Source organism: Helianthus annuus, chromosome 4, assembly GCF_002127325.2.
Source record: "Helianthus annuus cultivar XRQ/B chromosome 4, HanXRQr2.0-SUNRISE, whole genome shotgun sequence".
In the NCBI taxonomy this organism is placed as follows: domain Eukaryota; kingdom Viridiplantae; phylum Streptophyta; class Magnoliopsida; order Asterales; family Asteraceae; genus Helianthus; species Helianthus annuus.
Window position 1 is genome coordinate 48,762,053 of NC_035436.2, and position 18,147 is coordinate 48,780,199.

The following is an 18,147-nucleotide window of genomic DNA, read 5'->3' on the forward strand; positions in this document are numbered from 1 at the left end:
TAACTTCATCTTTTTTTTTTCCTTTTAACGAGAAGGGCAATTCGGTCATTTTATATGTAATTATGTTAATTAGAAGGGCAATTCGACCATATAAAATGACCAAACTGCTCTTCTCGTTAACATAAAAAATGGATGAAGTTAACTCAGTGAACTAAAATGACAACTTTTGAAACTATTTGGACTAAAATGACAACGTTTTAAACCTTTGGACTAAATTGTCAAAATAACCAAACCACATAGACTAAAATGGCATTTAACTCATATTTTTATGTAGTTTTTTTTAATTAATCCAAAATACCCTAATTATATATTATACATATAATAAATTAAAATTAAAAATTAAATTAAATTAAATTAAATTAAATTAAAAATATATTAAAAATTAAAATTAAAATTAATTAAAATTAAAATTAAAATTAAAAATAGAAGTCAATAAATAATAACAATATATTAAAAATAAATATATTAAAAATAGAAATCAATAAATAGTAAGAATCAATAGTAACTACTTGATAATGTTATTGTATATATACATGTTTTATTTCATTAAATAAATGTCACTTGTTACACTTCTATCATTATAACCTGGCATATAAATAGGGGAAAAAGCTACCTCGAGTTCAAAAACCAAGCAGAAAGTAATTACAATTTTTAAAATATTAAAAAAAATTAAGCAATCAAATTATTATTAAAGCAATATATAGCACTCTCCAATGCTCTTTCTTGATGACATCTTATTCTCTGTGCACAAATCCAAATGTAGGACAGTACTACACATAAGACACCTAAAATAGCAAATTTAACTTTCTCCCAAAATACCATTTTTAATTAATCAAAAACATCCAATGGGTGTAAAATGTATAAATCCCATCTAAACATTTATCAAAAGAAACATCAAAATTTGATTAACTTTAAATAAACAAGAGAAGTCATTAATATTGGTTTAGTAATACTCATAATCTTCATTACAAATCTGTCAAATACTACTAGAAGCTACATAATCAATGTGTTATATAACTAACATTAAATTATGCAAATTAGAACCTTTGATTTCTTTTTTTGCCTAGTTAAATCTCAAGATCTTGGTGGTGGGAAGAATTGTGTACCAACCATGAAAGCATTGAGCGGAGGTGGAAATATGTTAGAAGGATCAATAGAAGCGGCATTCGGATTCACTGTTGTTGTGGCAAGCCCCATGGTGCCCGAGGTGATGCGGGTAAGTTGTTGATGTTGAGCGTTGCCACGATCGCCTGCAGCGGAGGAACTGTCTCCTCCGCCGCCAGGATGGGTGTATGGGCCCTCGGGACCATGGTCATAGAGAATTCCCTTGAAAACATGCCCCCCAATGTTAACCGCGGTCTGATAAGCCAACTGCTCCTCCGTCTCGCCCATTGCGGTTACTCTAACGCACCGGAAAACCGCTGGGGAGCTCAATTCTGCTGGGAAATGACCCATTTCTAACCCAAAATTTAGAAAAAGTTAAGAACATATTTATGTAAAGAAATTATAATTTTTTAATCTTTACTTGGGTTTATGTAATATGTATAATAAAGACCATTCACCTACAACATGCTACATGCTATATGTCAAAGTACATAGAGTCATGTACAGTGACACAACAGGTATGTGTATACATACATGATACACCCATAAATTTAGGGTGCTACTTTCTACACCCCCTTAATTACTTTTTACATCCCCTCCTCTCACATACTTACAGGTGGGGCTCGCGTGGGACCGGCAGTTTTCTTCTCACAAGGGGGGTGTGTGTTTAGAATCAGCCTAAATTTATATATAGATTTAGGGTAGGGTTATATTATGACATTTTTCTTTATTTCAAAAGTGTTTTAGTATGTTTTAAACACGTTTGACAAATAAATAATTTCGTTACATAGGTGTCGAAAACTCAAAATGAGCCTATGTTTTATTTAGCTCGCTAGTCTGATAAGCGAACTTGGATAAAAACACCAACAAACTTTAACCGTCGAACTCGAGGCAATTTTCGGATCAGCAAAATCAAGGAGTTAGCTTACCACCTCAGTAGACTTGCATGAGTTCGCTACCTAAGATATCAAACTACCTATTTGTCGAACATTATTTTTCCAAAACTCCTATAAACACTTGTGAAATCTTTAGGCCACCTACTTATGAAAAAGTTTGTTATTTTATATGTGGATACACACATTCACATACACATAACATAACACCATGGTGTCAAAACCTACAAGTCTTGAAGTGTGAAGCTAATCTATGTATATGTATATGCATGTATATATATCTGTCTATCAATCAAATGATGTATAAATCTTGGTAAAGAAACCTCATTGTTTTTTTCTCCAAAACCCAATAATTGTAAGGAAGAATAATTCAAGGGTTTTGTTTGTTTCTTGAAAAAATGTTTAAAACAAACGAACAATCTTTACCTGTAGAAATGTTTTGATGATGTGTAGATTGCAAATTCACAACCACCCCACCACCGCCACCGGCGGTGGCGACAATATGCTGATCCTCCCGGAGTCTTTTCAAATTCTGATCACTACCACCAGCACCGCCACTGTCACTACCTCTCATCATCAAACTCAGCTGGTGGTCACCTAAATTATGATGTTGTTGACTTACCGACGCGAGCTGCAGCTGCCGCTCGCGTCGTTTAGCTGCGGGAACCCACGTGCTTTTCACGTGGGTTTGACACTGAAACCCTCGGCTTTTACAACAAGTCCTACACCTCATGTATTGACAATCTTTCTTTGCTTGGTTCCCACAATCCTGACAATTCGTACCACCGCCACCGCCACTGCCAACGCCGCCGTATTCTCCTCCAACCATCCCATACCCACCCTGCCTCATCACTGAGGAATCGTACAAATTGTTAGAATTACAATTAGTACTAAAACTATTACTATTACTGTTACTGTTACCGTTACTATTTCCTCGTGCACCAGTACTATTGTCACCTTCAGCGTAACCTAAATCATACTGTTGTTGCTGACGGTGCAGCTGGTACCGGTGTGGGTGAAGATAATAATATTGCTGCCATACGTCAAATCCTTTGTTGTAGATCTCGTCGTTTATAACCAAAGGTAAACTATTTGGTGCGACTACACTAGCTTCATGAATATCTTCATGTTGATCTTGTTCATCTTTAATGATCGATCCACCACCTAGTGAGAAAAAACGTGACATTCTCCCGCACCTAAATTCCCAAAAAGTAAAGGACAATCCATAGGAGTGAATCAATAGAAGAGGGTTTTGAACTTAATCTAGGGTTTGTTGTAAGAAAGAGAAACATGAAGAAAAGGAGTTTGAGCTTTATTCTTGTTGATGATTGTTTGTCTTTATGTTATTTGGATGCATTAAAATCACGCCACTGCAACGCCGCCATAGCTACTGCAACCCTCCCCTCTCTCTCTCTCTCTCTGCTACATCAATTTAATACAACACCGAATCTCTCTCCTGTTTCTCTCTCTAAAAATCTTGTTCATAAAATCTGTGTAATCTCCCAATATTTCCTCTACAGTTGTCTGGCAGTTGGAAATAAAAGTCTGGTTTGATCTCTACCGTTGGAAGGTGATCGGATGGTCAGTGTGATATACACGTGTCACGTCCTTCAGCTTTTTGTTATTCTTCCTGGCACCGGAAAACACGCCCTGCTTTTCTCTCTTTTTTTTAAATTTATTTTTTTTATTTTGTTAAAAATATACACATATATAGAGTAAGGTTTACATTTTTTTTTTAACGGTGACTTTTTTTTTAGTGACTTAATGTCATACTGTTTAAATGGTGGCTCTAGCCAACATCTGCCTAAACTACGTTGTCTTAATCGGGTCTGTGCTGGGTTGGTCAGACTTTGTTACTGCGTTCCTCCGGAAACCGTACTGCCTCCATACGAGATGCCTCACTGAAGTAACAGCCTGATGAAAACCAGGGTGCGGCTCAGGATCGAACCCCCTCGGTGGGTTTGTCACCATCATTGCCCAATATCCACCCCAATATGACACAAGTGGAAATTGAACTTGAGTCTCTATTAGAAAACCCAAGTCTCCTACCACTAGGCCACAATCCATATGTAAGATGTGTTTTTTTTATAATAATGGATTTGATAATTATTACTAATTACTAACAATTATATAAGATAAATAATACATATTGTTTTATTCATCACCAAATTATACATAATAAGACTGAAGGGTATGGAGAGGCTCATCCCCATGAGGATGGGCCGTCACGTAGGCGCCACATCACCATCTCATGAAGGATGAGCCTCCATGCTTTTTGAGGGGGGTGGGGGATGAGCTTACCCCACATATTTTTTCATTTTTTAATTTATTTTATTTGTTTAACTTTTATAAAAACTATTCAACATTTAAATAAAAAATAAGACATAAAGGAAGATAATAAAATCCATTACATAACATAAATAAAAATTACATAACCTAAAAAAAAATTATGCTACCTAAAATTTGTAAAAAAAGACTAGATTTAAAAAAACATGTAAAGGAAGATAATAAAATCCATTAACTACTCGTCTTCGTCTTCGTCACCGTCACCGTCCGCGACGTTAACGTTGTTCCAAATATGTTCTACCAAATCCTGTTGAAGGTTTGCATGGGTGAAGTCGTTGGTTAGCGAAAACGAGTTTAAATCCTGTTGTGGCGGATCAACCTGGACAGTGTTCCCGTAAGATGCATTCTCATCATACTCACAAATCGCCCGACCTTCGTCTTCAATAATCATGTTATGGAGCAAAATGCAAGCGTACATACAAAGGCGCAACCTCTTCGGTGTGAACGCACGTGCCGGTTGTTGAAGGACGGCCCATTTTTTTGTAAGACACCAAAAGCACGTTCGATGTCTTTTCTTGCAGCTTCTTGACGCTTGGCGAATTTTTTCCTTTTTTCGTCATCGGGATATGGAATAGTCTTACAATTGTAGACCAAGACGGATATATCCCGTGAGCAAGATAATACCCACGTCTATACTCAACCCCAGAAACTGTAAAACGGGTTTCCGGACCGGTTCCATTAACGACATCGGTAAAGATCGCCGATTGGTATAACACGTTGAGGTCGTTGAGTGAACCAGGGAGACCAAAGAAAGAATGTCATATCCACAAATCTTGTGATGCCACGGCTTTAAGTATCAAGGTTGGCTTGCCGTGATCACCTCGCGTATATTGGCCGCGCCACGCAGTCGGGCAGTTATGCCACGCCCAATGCATACAATCAATACTACCAAGTATTCCCGGAAACCCGTGCCGTGCTTCATAAGCTTGGTACAACTGCTGAACATCATACGAGTTTGGTTTACGCAAATATTTTTTGCTATACAGTTTCACCACATTATGGCAAAACCGATACAAGCATTCCCGCGTAGTTCTTGCCGACATTTGTAAGTACTCGTCCAAAGCGTCGGCCACTGTCCTGTACACCAGTTGGCGAATGGCCGCAGTACACTTTTGTAACGTGGTGAACCCTTCATAATTTTGAGCATCAGGTCGTTGCGTGAAAAACGGGTCTAGCCCCGCCAAATCATTAGCAATCCGTGTGAATAACCGGCGACTCATTCGGAACCTGCGTCTGAAAATCTCGTCATTGTAAAGTGGTTCATCCTAAAAATAATCGTTCACCAATTTCTCGTGCGCTCCTGTCGTAAAAAATATATAAATACGAGGAAATAAGGAATAAGGATAATAAATTTTTTTAATGATAAACCTTGGCGGTCTCTGTTAATCCGTATTCGTCTGGTAATAACGTTTTCAGACGAGACGTCTTCCTCTTCCTCTTCAATAAGAATCTGCCCCGCCCGTAGCACAGCGTTTGCGAAAAACATCTCCTCTTCGTCATCCGAAGACGAGGACCACCAAGAATTAGATGGCATTGTGGATGAAAAGATAATTTTTTTATAAAAGTGGGGAGAAAATGGTATAAAAGAGAGAGGGTTTTGGGTTGAAAGTGGGGAAAATATGGTGAAAATGGGTGTGTTTTATAGAAAAATGGAAATTTTTTTTAATTAATTCTAGCCGTTCAACGACTATTTTTTGAATTAAGTAGACCCGTTCTCCCCGACTGTGGGGAGCCGTTTCTGCCGAGCCGAGCCCCGGGGGGCGGTGTGGGGGACCGACGCTGGTCCTAGCCGAGCCTCAGCCGGCCCCCATACCCTTCAGTCTAACTGTTCTAAACATGAAAGCCTACATCTTTTACTATTTTACTAAATTTTGAACACACAAATCAAACGTAAGGAGAACATTTTATTATATCTCATATATGTTGCCAGGAATTTTGACTTTCCTAGTCCCACACTCCACAATAATGACTACAAATTTTTAACGATCTCTAGATCAAATGATAGAGAGTTTGCATTTCTCTTGAGAGATGCAGGTTTAACTCCCACTTGTTGTAGAGTGAGACACTGATGGGCAATGATAGGAGACCCAGGGAAACCTGGGTTGAATCCTTGAGCCAAACGAGTTTTACCAGTAATTTCACTGTCGTGCCTATGGGTGGGTGGGTTACCGGGTTTTCCCTAGAATTGGTGATGGACTCGGGTTACTCTCGGAGTACTCCGTTTGTCCAGTGGGTGCCCCAAGAGTGCTCGGGATTCATTCTGTTGGCCGTTAAAAAAAAAAATAATGACTACAAATTCAAAGTTACACGTAACTGATGTAAAATGTGAGTATACAAAACACGAAAGATTACATGACAGTCTTGTCTAATAAATAAGAGTTCTTGTGTTTTAAGTTCGTTTGGTAATTCAGGATGACAAGTTCAATTTTGATCTAAAAAGGATGCAAAGATAAGATATTTAGGACCCACACTTTGCGGCGGAACTATTAAATGGGACAAAAAGTACACGTAAAAACGTTGAACCACGCACGCGCGTTGCGACATGTTAATTCACAAAAATTAGACTAAAACCTAAAAAACATAGAAAATTACAACCAAGTCGGCTTAGGACCCGTAAGTTGTGACGGGGCCGTTAAACCACCAAAAAATAGACGTAAAAATTTGAACCACACACGTGAGTTGCAACGTTTTTCCTCGTAAGGTTTAGACCGAAACGTAACACAACAACTTTGTAAAAAATGAAAACTATAGGGGACCAAAGCCAAAAGTGGAAAAGTGTTAAGATTAAAAATGAAAAAGTGAAAACTAAAAGGGTTGAAAACTAAATGATGAAAGTTAAAAAGGTTGATAAATGAAACCTAAGAGGGCTAATGTGTATAAAAATGAAACTTGAGGGATCAAAATATGTAAATAAATTGAATAGTAAAAAGCTCCCACAAAGTATTTTTACTAAATTAAGGATGGATAATAATAATTAAGTAAATATGTTTTAAACCCTAATGAGGGATCAAAATATGTAAATAAATTGAATAGTAAAAAGCTCCCACAAAGTATTTTTACTAAATTAAGGATGGATAATAATAATTAAGTAAACAAGTTTTGGACCCTAAAAATATGTTTTTGGGATGTTTTGTAAGTGCCGGTGTCTAACTGGTTGGTGTATCCACATTTTTCGACGATAAATATGATCGGTTTTATTGGTCGTTAAAAAAAGTTAAACCCTAAAATAATCAAGAATTTTGAGGAAATTTGCATGGGCAGTGTATGGCTATGGAGGTTCCATGGCCAGGCAAGGAAGCCTTATTAGGCTATTTTCTTCATATGGCCATTTTAAAATGAATAAAACTAGCAAGTTCAATGTGGCTTTATGGTGATCAATCGTTCACTTTGGACTTCCACTCGAGGGTTTATTACCTTAGAACGTATCCACTTAAGGTTTTAACATCCCAAAACATCTTCACTTGGTTCTTTTCATCCAACTTCAGTTATTCTTATGGTTTAACATCCCAAATCCAATTGTCACTTGGGTATTAGCATCCATATTTGATTTATACATGTTATAACCACTTAGCTATGCTAATCTAGCATGCAATTCAATATGAACTAACATGTTTACTACCATCATGATCACTAGCTACCTTTAAAGCTAAAAAAGCAAGCTAAGGTATAAATCATGTACAATCATGAATTCCACATTGCTAAAAGTAACACATAATGAGTGTGTATCTATACATCATGGAGTGTGTATCCATACATCATGTTCTATGTCTAAAGCTTGGGATGAAACAAAAAAAATCGATTTTGACTTATTACAACATGTATAATCATTGGGATAAAAGTACAACGGCCCCTTTGCGGTTGGTGCATGGTCCGACTATGAGAACAACAGTAGAGGTCATACTTTTGTTCTTTATGTTTGTCCCATTAAATAACCATTTTTCTAACACTTAGACTCCGACTCCTGAAACCTAAATACTAAAATACAATCATTTTATTCTTGAGTAATTATGCACAACCAAATTGACATCTCTGAACATATGTCCAAAAAAATTACGCAATTAAATAAGACCAAACACTATGTATCCATTGTACAATTGTGTTTCTTTTAAATTTGTAAAAAGAGAAAAAGATAGGTGATCTCGACCTTTTTAGAGAGAACTTACTGATGATCACTGTCAAGCTTAATAAGGAGTCATAGATGATGACATTTCTCCATATTTTAGAGAGAATTACAATGAACAATATTGTTAATCAGGTGTTAAGGAGAGAGCATGCAATAAATTTATTATTATACACCCAACTTACTATGCCTCGTTGTGTTCTAGTGCTTAACTTATTTCTGTTGGTTGTTTACTCTTTTTATTTTTATGAGTTTACTTTTTTTTTACGGCAAATTTCTTTTATTCGGTATTTGAACTCAAGACCTCCTCTTTTCAAGGTGTTTAAAGGTTTTAACTTTGCCGATGGATCACGAAAGCAAGCTAAGGTATAAATCAAGTACAATCTGACAATCACAATATACACATAATATATGTGTATCCATACATCATGTTCATTGTCTAAAGCCTGAGAAAAAAGCAAAAATATTCGATCTTGACTTATTACAACATTTAGAATTCCTACAAGACAAATACATAAGACCCTATGTGGTTGACGTACGAATCGACCGCAGAGGTCATGACGAATTTATGTTTTTTCTATATGTCTACTAGGTTAGAACCCCGTGTATTACACGGGTTGAATAAATGTAATTTTATATATTAAATAATAAAAAGTTATACTTTTATGAACCCCATATATTGTATGGGTTAAATAAATGTAATTTATATATCAAATAATAAAAAAAAATTATATCTTTAAAAACCACGTGTATTACACTGATTAAATAAATGTAATTTTGTATACTAAATGCTAAAAACGTCGTATCTTAAAAAAAAACCCCATGTATAATCGGGTTGAATAAATCTACCAAGTAATAAAAAAATTACATCCTTAAAAACCCCGTATGTTACATGTGTTGAATAGATCTGAAAAAGAGTTATATCTTTAAAAACCATGTGTATTACACATATTAAATAAATGTAAATTTGTATATTAAATACTAAAAACGTCGTATCTTTAAAAAACCCGTGTATAGTCGGGTTGAAAAATCTAACGAATAATAAAAGAATTATATCCTTAAAAACCTTGTGTATTACACGTGTTGAATAAATCTAATTTTAAATAGCAAATGATAAAAAGTTATATCTTTAAAACTTCATGTATTACACGGGTTATATAAATGTATCTTTGTATAGTAAATAATAAAAAAATTATATTTTTCAAAACCTCGCATTTTACACGAGCTGAATAAATATAATTTTTTATACCAAATAATAAAAAGAAGTTATATTTTTAATAAATTAGGATAACATTTAATATTAGTTTATTATTTATATATATATTTAATATAAGATAAGTAGTAAAGAGAAGTATTTGTTTTAAAAATATATTAAATTAACAATTTAGATTTGAAGATAATATTTTATTAAAGTATGATAAGATTTAATATTAATTTATTTTTTATTTAGTTAATATAAGATAAATATAGATTTGAGAATACCTTCAATGAATGACACGTGTCCCAAAGTTGGTTTCTTTTATTATAGTAGATAGATTATATATTTTTGAGTTAATTGCCAAAATCGTCCCTGAGGTTTGAGCATGTTTGTCATTTTCGTCCAAAACGACACTTTTGTACCAAATTGCCCCCAACGCTTGTAACTTTTTGCCATTTTCATCCAAACCACTAACTTAGTCTATTTTTTGCTGTTAAGTTGAGAATATTTGGATGAAACTGACAAATATAAAACCACAGGGACGATTTTGGCAATTTACTCAAACCCTTTTTAATTTCTTTTATTTAATTATTTTTGTTACATATATAATAAAAAAGAATATACATGGAGTTTTTAGAAAAAAAAATTAATAGTTTTGTCACATAATTTTTATAAATTTTTATCCAAATCACTAACTTAATTTATTTTTTCTGTTAAGGTGAATGATGTTTTAAATTTTATAAATTAAGACAAAAATGAATTTACAACTTCTTTATATAAATCAATTTTATAAAGAGAAAACGTCATTGGTGTGCAATACATAACAACCGATTACAACTTTTAGTATTTATCAGTTGTAGAGATAGGAAATATGTTGGTAGAAATAAAATATTTATTTAATTAAGATTATGAGGGTAACTAACTAATACTTATTCTGAGTGGCTTGAGTAAAGAAACTTTTGGTTCATAGCATTATAATTACAATTTGGTGGGTAACTTTAAGGTTTGGTAATGATACGTTGTTTGTGTGACAAGTGGCACAAAACCGGTAATTTCCGAACAATTTAATTAATACTTAATAACTGCAATTATGTGCTTAAATGTCAACATTGTCTGATTATATGCTATACATGTGAATTCATGCACGTTTTATACTACAAATATTGCTTTATGCATTAATGATAGCGTTGCGTCAGAAATACTAGTAAACTCACCGGTAAGATACATTGTGTCAACAATTCTGCAGAAAGTAGTCAGACAATAGAATTGGGGCCCAGGAGTAGGCCCAACGTCTAAAACACATTAAAACCCAAGAATGTATACAAGGGTTAACATATAGACTTTCCGGAAGCTAGAATATGCACCAAAAAGCACCCGAAACGCACTTTAAATGTAGAATTCTGCACAAATCAGCTATAATCAGCTTTTTAACACATAAATATCATGCAGAATTCATGTTTTAATATCCAGAATACCCTCCTAAGTGTCGGGAATTGAAAGGGTCACAAAAGGATACATAAAGGACACTAAACGGAATAGTTTGACACTTTAACGAACCAGTATCTAACCGAACAACCGGACATTACTCGAAACACCAAAATTATACTAGAAGCATTGTTTTATTGTTACTGAGCTAGTTATGATCCCCGAACACCATAACACCTCTTATAACATAATAACACATTAAATCCCTAAACTTTACACTTGAAACCTAACTTATTTATACAATTAGTGATTGGAATTTACACTTTACACTCCCCCTTTAAAGTGGACGGTCACCTTATGTGACCCCACCATAATCCTTTCAAGATCCTACAAAATCCATCTAGATCTCCCTTGGATTCATTAAGATATGATAAAGATTTACTAGTGATCTTGTAGTGTACTTACAAGACATAATGCCCATTGGATATAAGCATAAGATGGTTATAAATGGACCTAATCTCATTCATTCACACACACCACACTTCTTCTTCCCCTTGCTCCCCACCTTCGGCCGAGACCCACTCACAACATCACCACCATCTTCATCCATTCCAAGTTAGTCACAAGGTGCAAAAAGGTTTTTAAGGAGGTTTAGAGCTTGTGGATCTTGAAGGACCTCTCCCTATTGCCTTTATCCATCACTTTTGTCATCCTCAACTTCTTATGTTCTTCCCTAGCCCTTGTGCTAGTTGTAAGCTTCTTATCACTTGTTGTTACTTCATATTTTGATGATTAAAAGATGATAAACATTGTTAATCACAAGAACACTAAAGAACATGATCATGATACTTTAACATAAGCTTAAAAATATAAGAATACATGTTGAATGATGATGATTTGCTTCTTGGTGATTGATGATTTGCGTTAGTGGTATAAGACATCATAAGAAACCTACTAGATTGTGATTAAACCCATGATCTAGTAAGTTAAGGTGGTGATCTTGTGAAAAACCAAGATCATCATACTTTATGTCTTCATAAACTTGAATGATGAAAGTGGTTTTCATATGTAAAGATGATTTAAACAAAATACAAATCTTGTGAATAAATGATTACAAAAATAATTTTCTCAAGAAACCAAGTTTATTTATGAGATTTACAAAGTCATGGTTTCTAAGTAAACTAATCATATTTTTAGTGTTTAAACAAGACTAGAAACATCTTTGTAACAAAAAAAATACAAGGGAAATATTTTTAGAAAAATCATATTACAAGTTGTAAATGACCAAATCTTTTAATAATGTGACTTACAAACAAATAACCATGTTTTTAAGGGTAACTAAGCCTACTAAATAACATGGTAATTGCTACAAGTTTTTACAAAAACTTCAAGTTCATGATGTAGTGTAAATTACTTGATTTTGGCACTCGGTAAGTGTTGAATGAGTTGATGATTGGTTGTGATGATTTTAAAAGAAAATAAACACATGTTTTAAAAACATGGGAAACCTCCATTTTTAGGGGAAACCATGTCAAAATTTCTATAAAATTTTGACACTTAGAAAAATATAAGTTTTGGTGAAACTTATTCCCTAAAAATTTACCTAAAAATATTTACCAAGGTTTCCCTAATTTTTTTTTATGTAAACTTCAAGTTAAGAAATGATGACTTCTTCAAGATAAAAATTGATATTAAGTATGTATATTTTTGAGGAAAATATATATATTTATTGATCACCAAATTTTGTGCTAAGTGTATGTAGTATGTATTATATGTAATAGTGTATTAGGACTTGAAAATACACTAAACACTCCCAAGGAGTAAAAATACAAAAAAATACACATACAACATGCATAGACAAATACAAGAGAATATATTTATGAAAATATATTTCTTAATAGATTATGTAACTTGGACGAGTTACGAACTTAAGATGAAGTTTTGGACAAAAATACATAACTCGGGTGAAAAATACAAGATACTTATATTTATTTTTGAGAAAATAATATAAGTAAGATACATAGTTAAAAAATATAAATTATTTTTAACACACAAAGAATACATACATAAAAGATGGTGACTTGTACTTGTGCGATACAAGTCTAGTGACTAACGTTAATAAAACACGTATAGGTCACGACGCTATATAAGCAAACCCGATGAAGTTTACGGCGCAAGAAACGCAAAGTTGTGAGTTCATGTCCCCTCTTTTAAACTTTTACATACTTTTTAAACTTGGGGAAAATACATGTTATGGTATGCTGGATACAAAAACTAAGAAATGATACTTTAGATCATGTCACGAATAGGGTACCAGAAGCACCATTAATCGTGTACATACTAAGACCGCGGAAAAAAATGTTAGATCTAATGGGTTTCAGGCAGCCACACTCTTAGTGATAACTAGTACCAAGCAGTGCTTTTGTGTCTCAGTCGTGAATCGACTATTAAAATGCCTATGGTCTGGATGCTTCCTTTGTCGTGTCACATGTTAATGGCCTTGTAAACCATTAGCGATCTCGATTTCCTTACATTTACAGAAATACTTCATTTATACAAATTACATACCATGTTTACATTCAAGTATACAAACGTTCAATACAAAAACTGCATGAATTCACACCAACATTATGTTGACGATTTTCCAAAAACTCACATGTATTTCAGGTAACTAAAGTGGATGTGCGCGCGGTCATACTCTTGCTCTTGCTCTTGGATGTTGTTTATGTTTATCTTTGAATAATGTTGTAAACTTTTCAGACAACGTTTTATGCTGTGATGTAAACTCCAAACTTAACCTATGTTTTCAGTTACGTAATGTTATTGTCATTTGAAGTTATCTTTACGAGCATGTAGTATGTTTACCATTCGTATGCAATGAGAACCTTTCTAGATCACACCTCGTGCTTCCGCCTAAGAAAGGGGTGTGACAGTTTGATTGGGGGGGGGGGGGCACTGGCTTCGGTTTTGCCTTAGGAGCGAATTTAAAAAGTAGAAGATAAATTACAAACTTGGTACATATGATAAGATTTTTTTTATTTGACTTTTTTCAATAAGGTCACCAGCATTTTAGTTTTATAAAATTTAGAGGTTTAAGTAGATTTTATTTTTATAAAACTGACCTAAATAAAAAATTAGAAATTAATTTCTGTCTTAGTTTATAAACATCCTTCGCCTTAATAGAAAAATTAACTTAGTTAGTGGTTTGATGAAAATTTGTAAAAATTATGTAACAAAGCTATTATTTTTTTCATATAAAAATTGCATGTATATTCTTTTTTATTATATATGTAACAAAATTAACTAAATAAAAGAAATTTAAAAGAGTTTGAGTAAATTGCCAAAATCGTCCCTGTGGTTTTATATTTGTCAGTTTCCTCCAAATATCCTCAACTTAACAGAAAAAATAAACTAAGTTAGTGGTTTGGATGAAAATGGCAAAAAGTTACAAACGTTGGAGGCAATTTGGTACAAAAGTGTCATTTTGGACGAAAATGACAAACTTGCCCAAACCTCAGGAACGATTTTAACAATTAACTCTATATTTTTTTATTGACAAATATTACTCTTATTCTACTTTACAGTAATAACACTTAAATACTTCCCTTCTCTTGATATGTCTATTATATAAACAACCATACTTCCAACAATAGACTCGCATTTTGAAAATCTAAATACTATAATACATTCTTCAATAGTGTAAAATAATTTTAATTTTAACTACAAGAAGGTTTCAATCTAAGCGCTTTGTATTAATCCTATCAGAAGAGCATTCACAGCCCGTCCAAGCCCAATTCATATCTTCCCTAATTTGAAATGAGCACAATTTTCACAATTTCCTCATAATATCATGTATTTAATTAATTAACACATGTTACCTCTTGGCTTTATATTTTTATCTTTGCACTTGTTCCAAGTTTTATTAAGGCCCTAACTATCTGCACACCCAGTTTGCCTATCTGCACACTTAGGGTTTACCTACGCAGCGTATTGGTCAATACGCAGCGTATAGGGTTAACCCTATACGCTGCGTATTGACCAATACTCAGCGTATATAAACCATGGATCTCAGTGCCTAATTACCAATCATTGCACAGAAAACAAGGTTTATATACGCTGCGTATAGCTCTCTACGCAGCGTATATAAACCATTAGACTTTTTTGGGTCATTTTGGTAGGTTTGAGGGATCATTTTTTCACAAAGTTTATATACGCTGCGTATTGACCAATACTCAGCGTATGTAAAGGTCTGAAAATGTCATTTTTGCCCTTGTATTAAGGCTATACGAAGCCAAATACAAGGGTAGTTGTGTCATTTTCGTCTTATAGGCTGCGTAGTGATCTCTAAGGAGCGTATATAAAGCTCTATTTTTGTTTTTTTTTTTGTATTCCTTTGTTTATTTATAAAAAAAAGGAAAATAACACCCGATACGATACTATACGATACGATATAACACCCGTATAAGCATATAGGTGTGATTTAGTTCCCGTATTGACCTCGTATAAGCCTATAAGTGTGATATCGTATCGTATAGGTGTGGTTTAGGTCACGTATTGACCTCGTATAAGACTATAAGTGTGATATCGTATCGTATAGCATAGTATATGTCCCGTAGTGACCTCGTATAAGCCTATAAGTGTGATATCGTATCGTATAGCATAGTATATGTCCCGTATTGACCTCGTATAAGCCTATAAGTGTGATATTGTATGGTATAACGTAGTATATGTCATGTATTGACTTCGTATAAGCCTATAAGTGTGATATCGTATCGTATAGCGTCGTATAGGTCACGTATTGACCTCGTATAAGCCTATAAGTGTGATATCGTATCGTATAGGTGTGGTATAGGTCACGTATTTACCTCGTATAACCCTATAAGTGTGATATCGTATCATATAACGTAGTATAGGTCACGTATTGACCTCGTATAAGCCTATAAGTGTGATATTGTATCGTATTGCGTCGTATAGGTCACGTATTGACCTCGTATAAGCCTATAAGTGTGATATCGTATCGTATAGGTGTGGTTTAGGTCACGTATTAACCTCGTATAAGCCTATAAGTGTGATACCGTAGTATCGTATAGGTGTGGTTTAAGTCCCGTCTAATCCTATATGCATATACAAGACCTATAGGAAACCTATACGAGACTTATACTACACTATACGATACGATACTAAACAATAACACCCGTATAGGCCTCTATACGAGACTTATATACTATACACTATACGATACGATATGATGCAATACGATACGATACGATACGATACGATGCAATACGATAAGATAATTTAATTTAAACGATAACAATATAATATATTTGTATTATTTACGAATAATATTCTTTTTTTATAAATAATTTTCTTTTTTAATAAATAAACAAAGGAATACGATAATTTAATTTAAACGATAACAAAACAATATATTAGTATTATTTACCAATAATATTGTTTTTTTTATAAATAATTTTCTTTTTTAATTTTTATAATTCATAATATTTATATTATTTTTTATTTTTATAATTTATATTTGTATTATTTACTAATAATATTGTTTTTTATAAATAATTTTCTTTTTTTTATAAATAAACAAAGGAATACATGATAAAAAAAATACAAAAATGGAGCTTTATATACGCTCCTTAGAGGTCACTACGCAGCGTATGAGACCAAAATGACACAACTGCCCTTGTATTTGGCTTCCTATAGCCTCAAAACAAGGGTATAAAAGACATTTTCAGACCTTTATATACGCTGCGTATAGGTCAATACGCAGCGTATTTAAAGGGTGGTAAAATTATTTTTAACCCCAAACCTGTGGTAAAATTATCTTTTTAACCCTTATAGTTTATATATGCTGCGTATTGACCAATACTCAGCGTATGTAAAGGTCTGAAAATGTCATTTTTGCCCTTGTATTAAGGCTATACGAAGCCAAATACAAGGGTAGTTGTGTCATTTTCGTCTTATAGGCTGCGTAGTGATCTCTAAGGAGCGTATATAAAGCTCTATTTTTTTTTTTTTGTATTCCTTTGTTTATTTATAAAAAAAAGGAAAATAACACCCGATACGATACTATACGATACGATATAACACCCGTATAAGCATATAGGTGTGATTTAGTTCCCGTATTGACCTCGTATAAGCCTATAAGTGTGATATCGTATCGTATAGGTGTGGTTTAGGTCACGTATTGACCTCGTATAAGACTATAAGTGTGATATCGTATCGTATAGCATAGTATATGTCCCGTAGTGACCTCGTATAAGCCTATAAGTGTGATATCGTATCGTATAGCATAGTATATGTCCCGTATTGACCTCGTATAAGCCTATAAGTGTGATATTGTATGGTATAACGTAGTATATGTCATGTATTGACTTCGTATAAGCCTATAAGTGTGATATCGTATCGTATAGCGTCGTATAGGTCACGTATTGACCTCGTATAAGCCTATAAGTGTGATATCGTATCGTATAGGTGTGGTATAGGTCACGTATTTACCTCGTATAACCCTATAAGTGTGATATCGTATCATATAACGTAGTATAGGTCACGTATTGACCTCGTATAAGCCTATAAGTGTGATATTGTATCGTATTGCGTCGTATAGGTCACGTATTGACCTCGTATAAGCCTATAAGTGTGATATCGTATCGTATAGGTGTGGTTTAGGTCACGTATTAACCTCGTATAAGCCTATAAGTGTGATACCGTAGTATCGTATAGGTGTGGTTTAAGTCCCGTCTAATCCTATATGCATATACAAGACCTATAGGAAACCTATACGAGACTTATACTACACTATACGATACGATACGATACTAAACAATAACACCCGTATAGGCCTCTATACGAGACTTATATACTATACACTATACGATACGATATGATGCAATACGATACGATACGATACGATACGATACGATGCAATACGATAAGATAATTTAATTTAAACGATAACAATATAATATATTTGTATTATTTACGAATAATATTCTTTTTTTATAAATAATTTTCTTTTTTAATAAATAAACAAAGGAATACGATAATTT

The 18,147-nt window shown here is 33.7% G+C and overlaps 1 protein-coding gene across 1 annotated transcript; it reads right to left on the reverse strand.

The window, feature by feature from the left end:
- Positions 1-929: 929 nt before the first annotated feature.
- On the reverse strand, positions 930-3,471 carry LOC110936398 (protein SHI RELATED SEQUENCE 5). Its single transcript, XM_022178784.2, has 2 exons — positions 2,424-3,471; positions 930-1,457 (listed from the first exon to the last, which is right to left on the reverse strand). Exons 1-2 carry the CDS (start codon positions 3,181-3,183, stop codon positions 1,075-1,077), a joined length of 1,143 nt encoding a protein of 380 aa, XP_022034476.1. The 5' UTR covers positions 3,184-3,471; the 3' UTR covers positions 930-1,074.
- Positions 3,472-18,147: the final 14,676 nt, after the last annotated feature.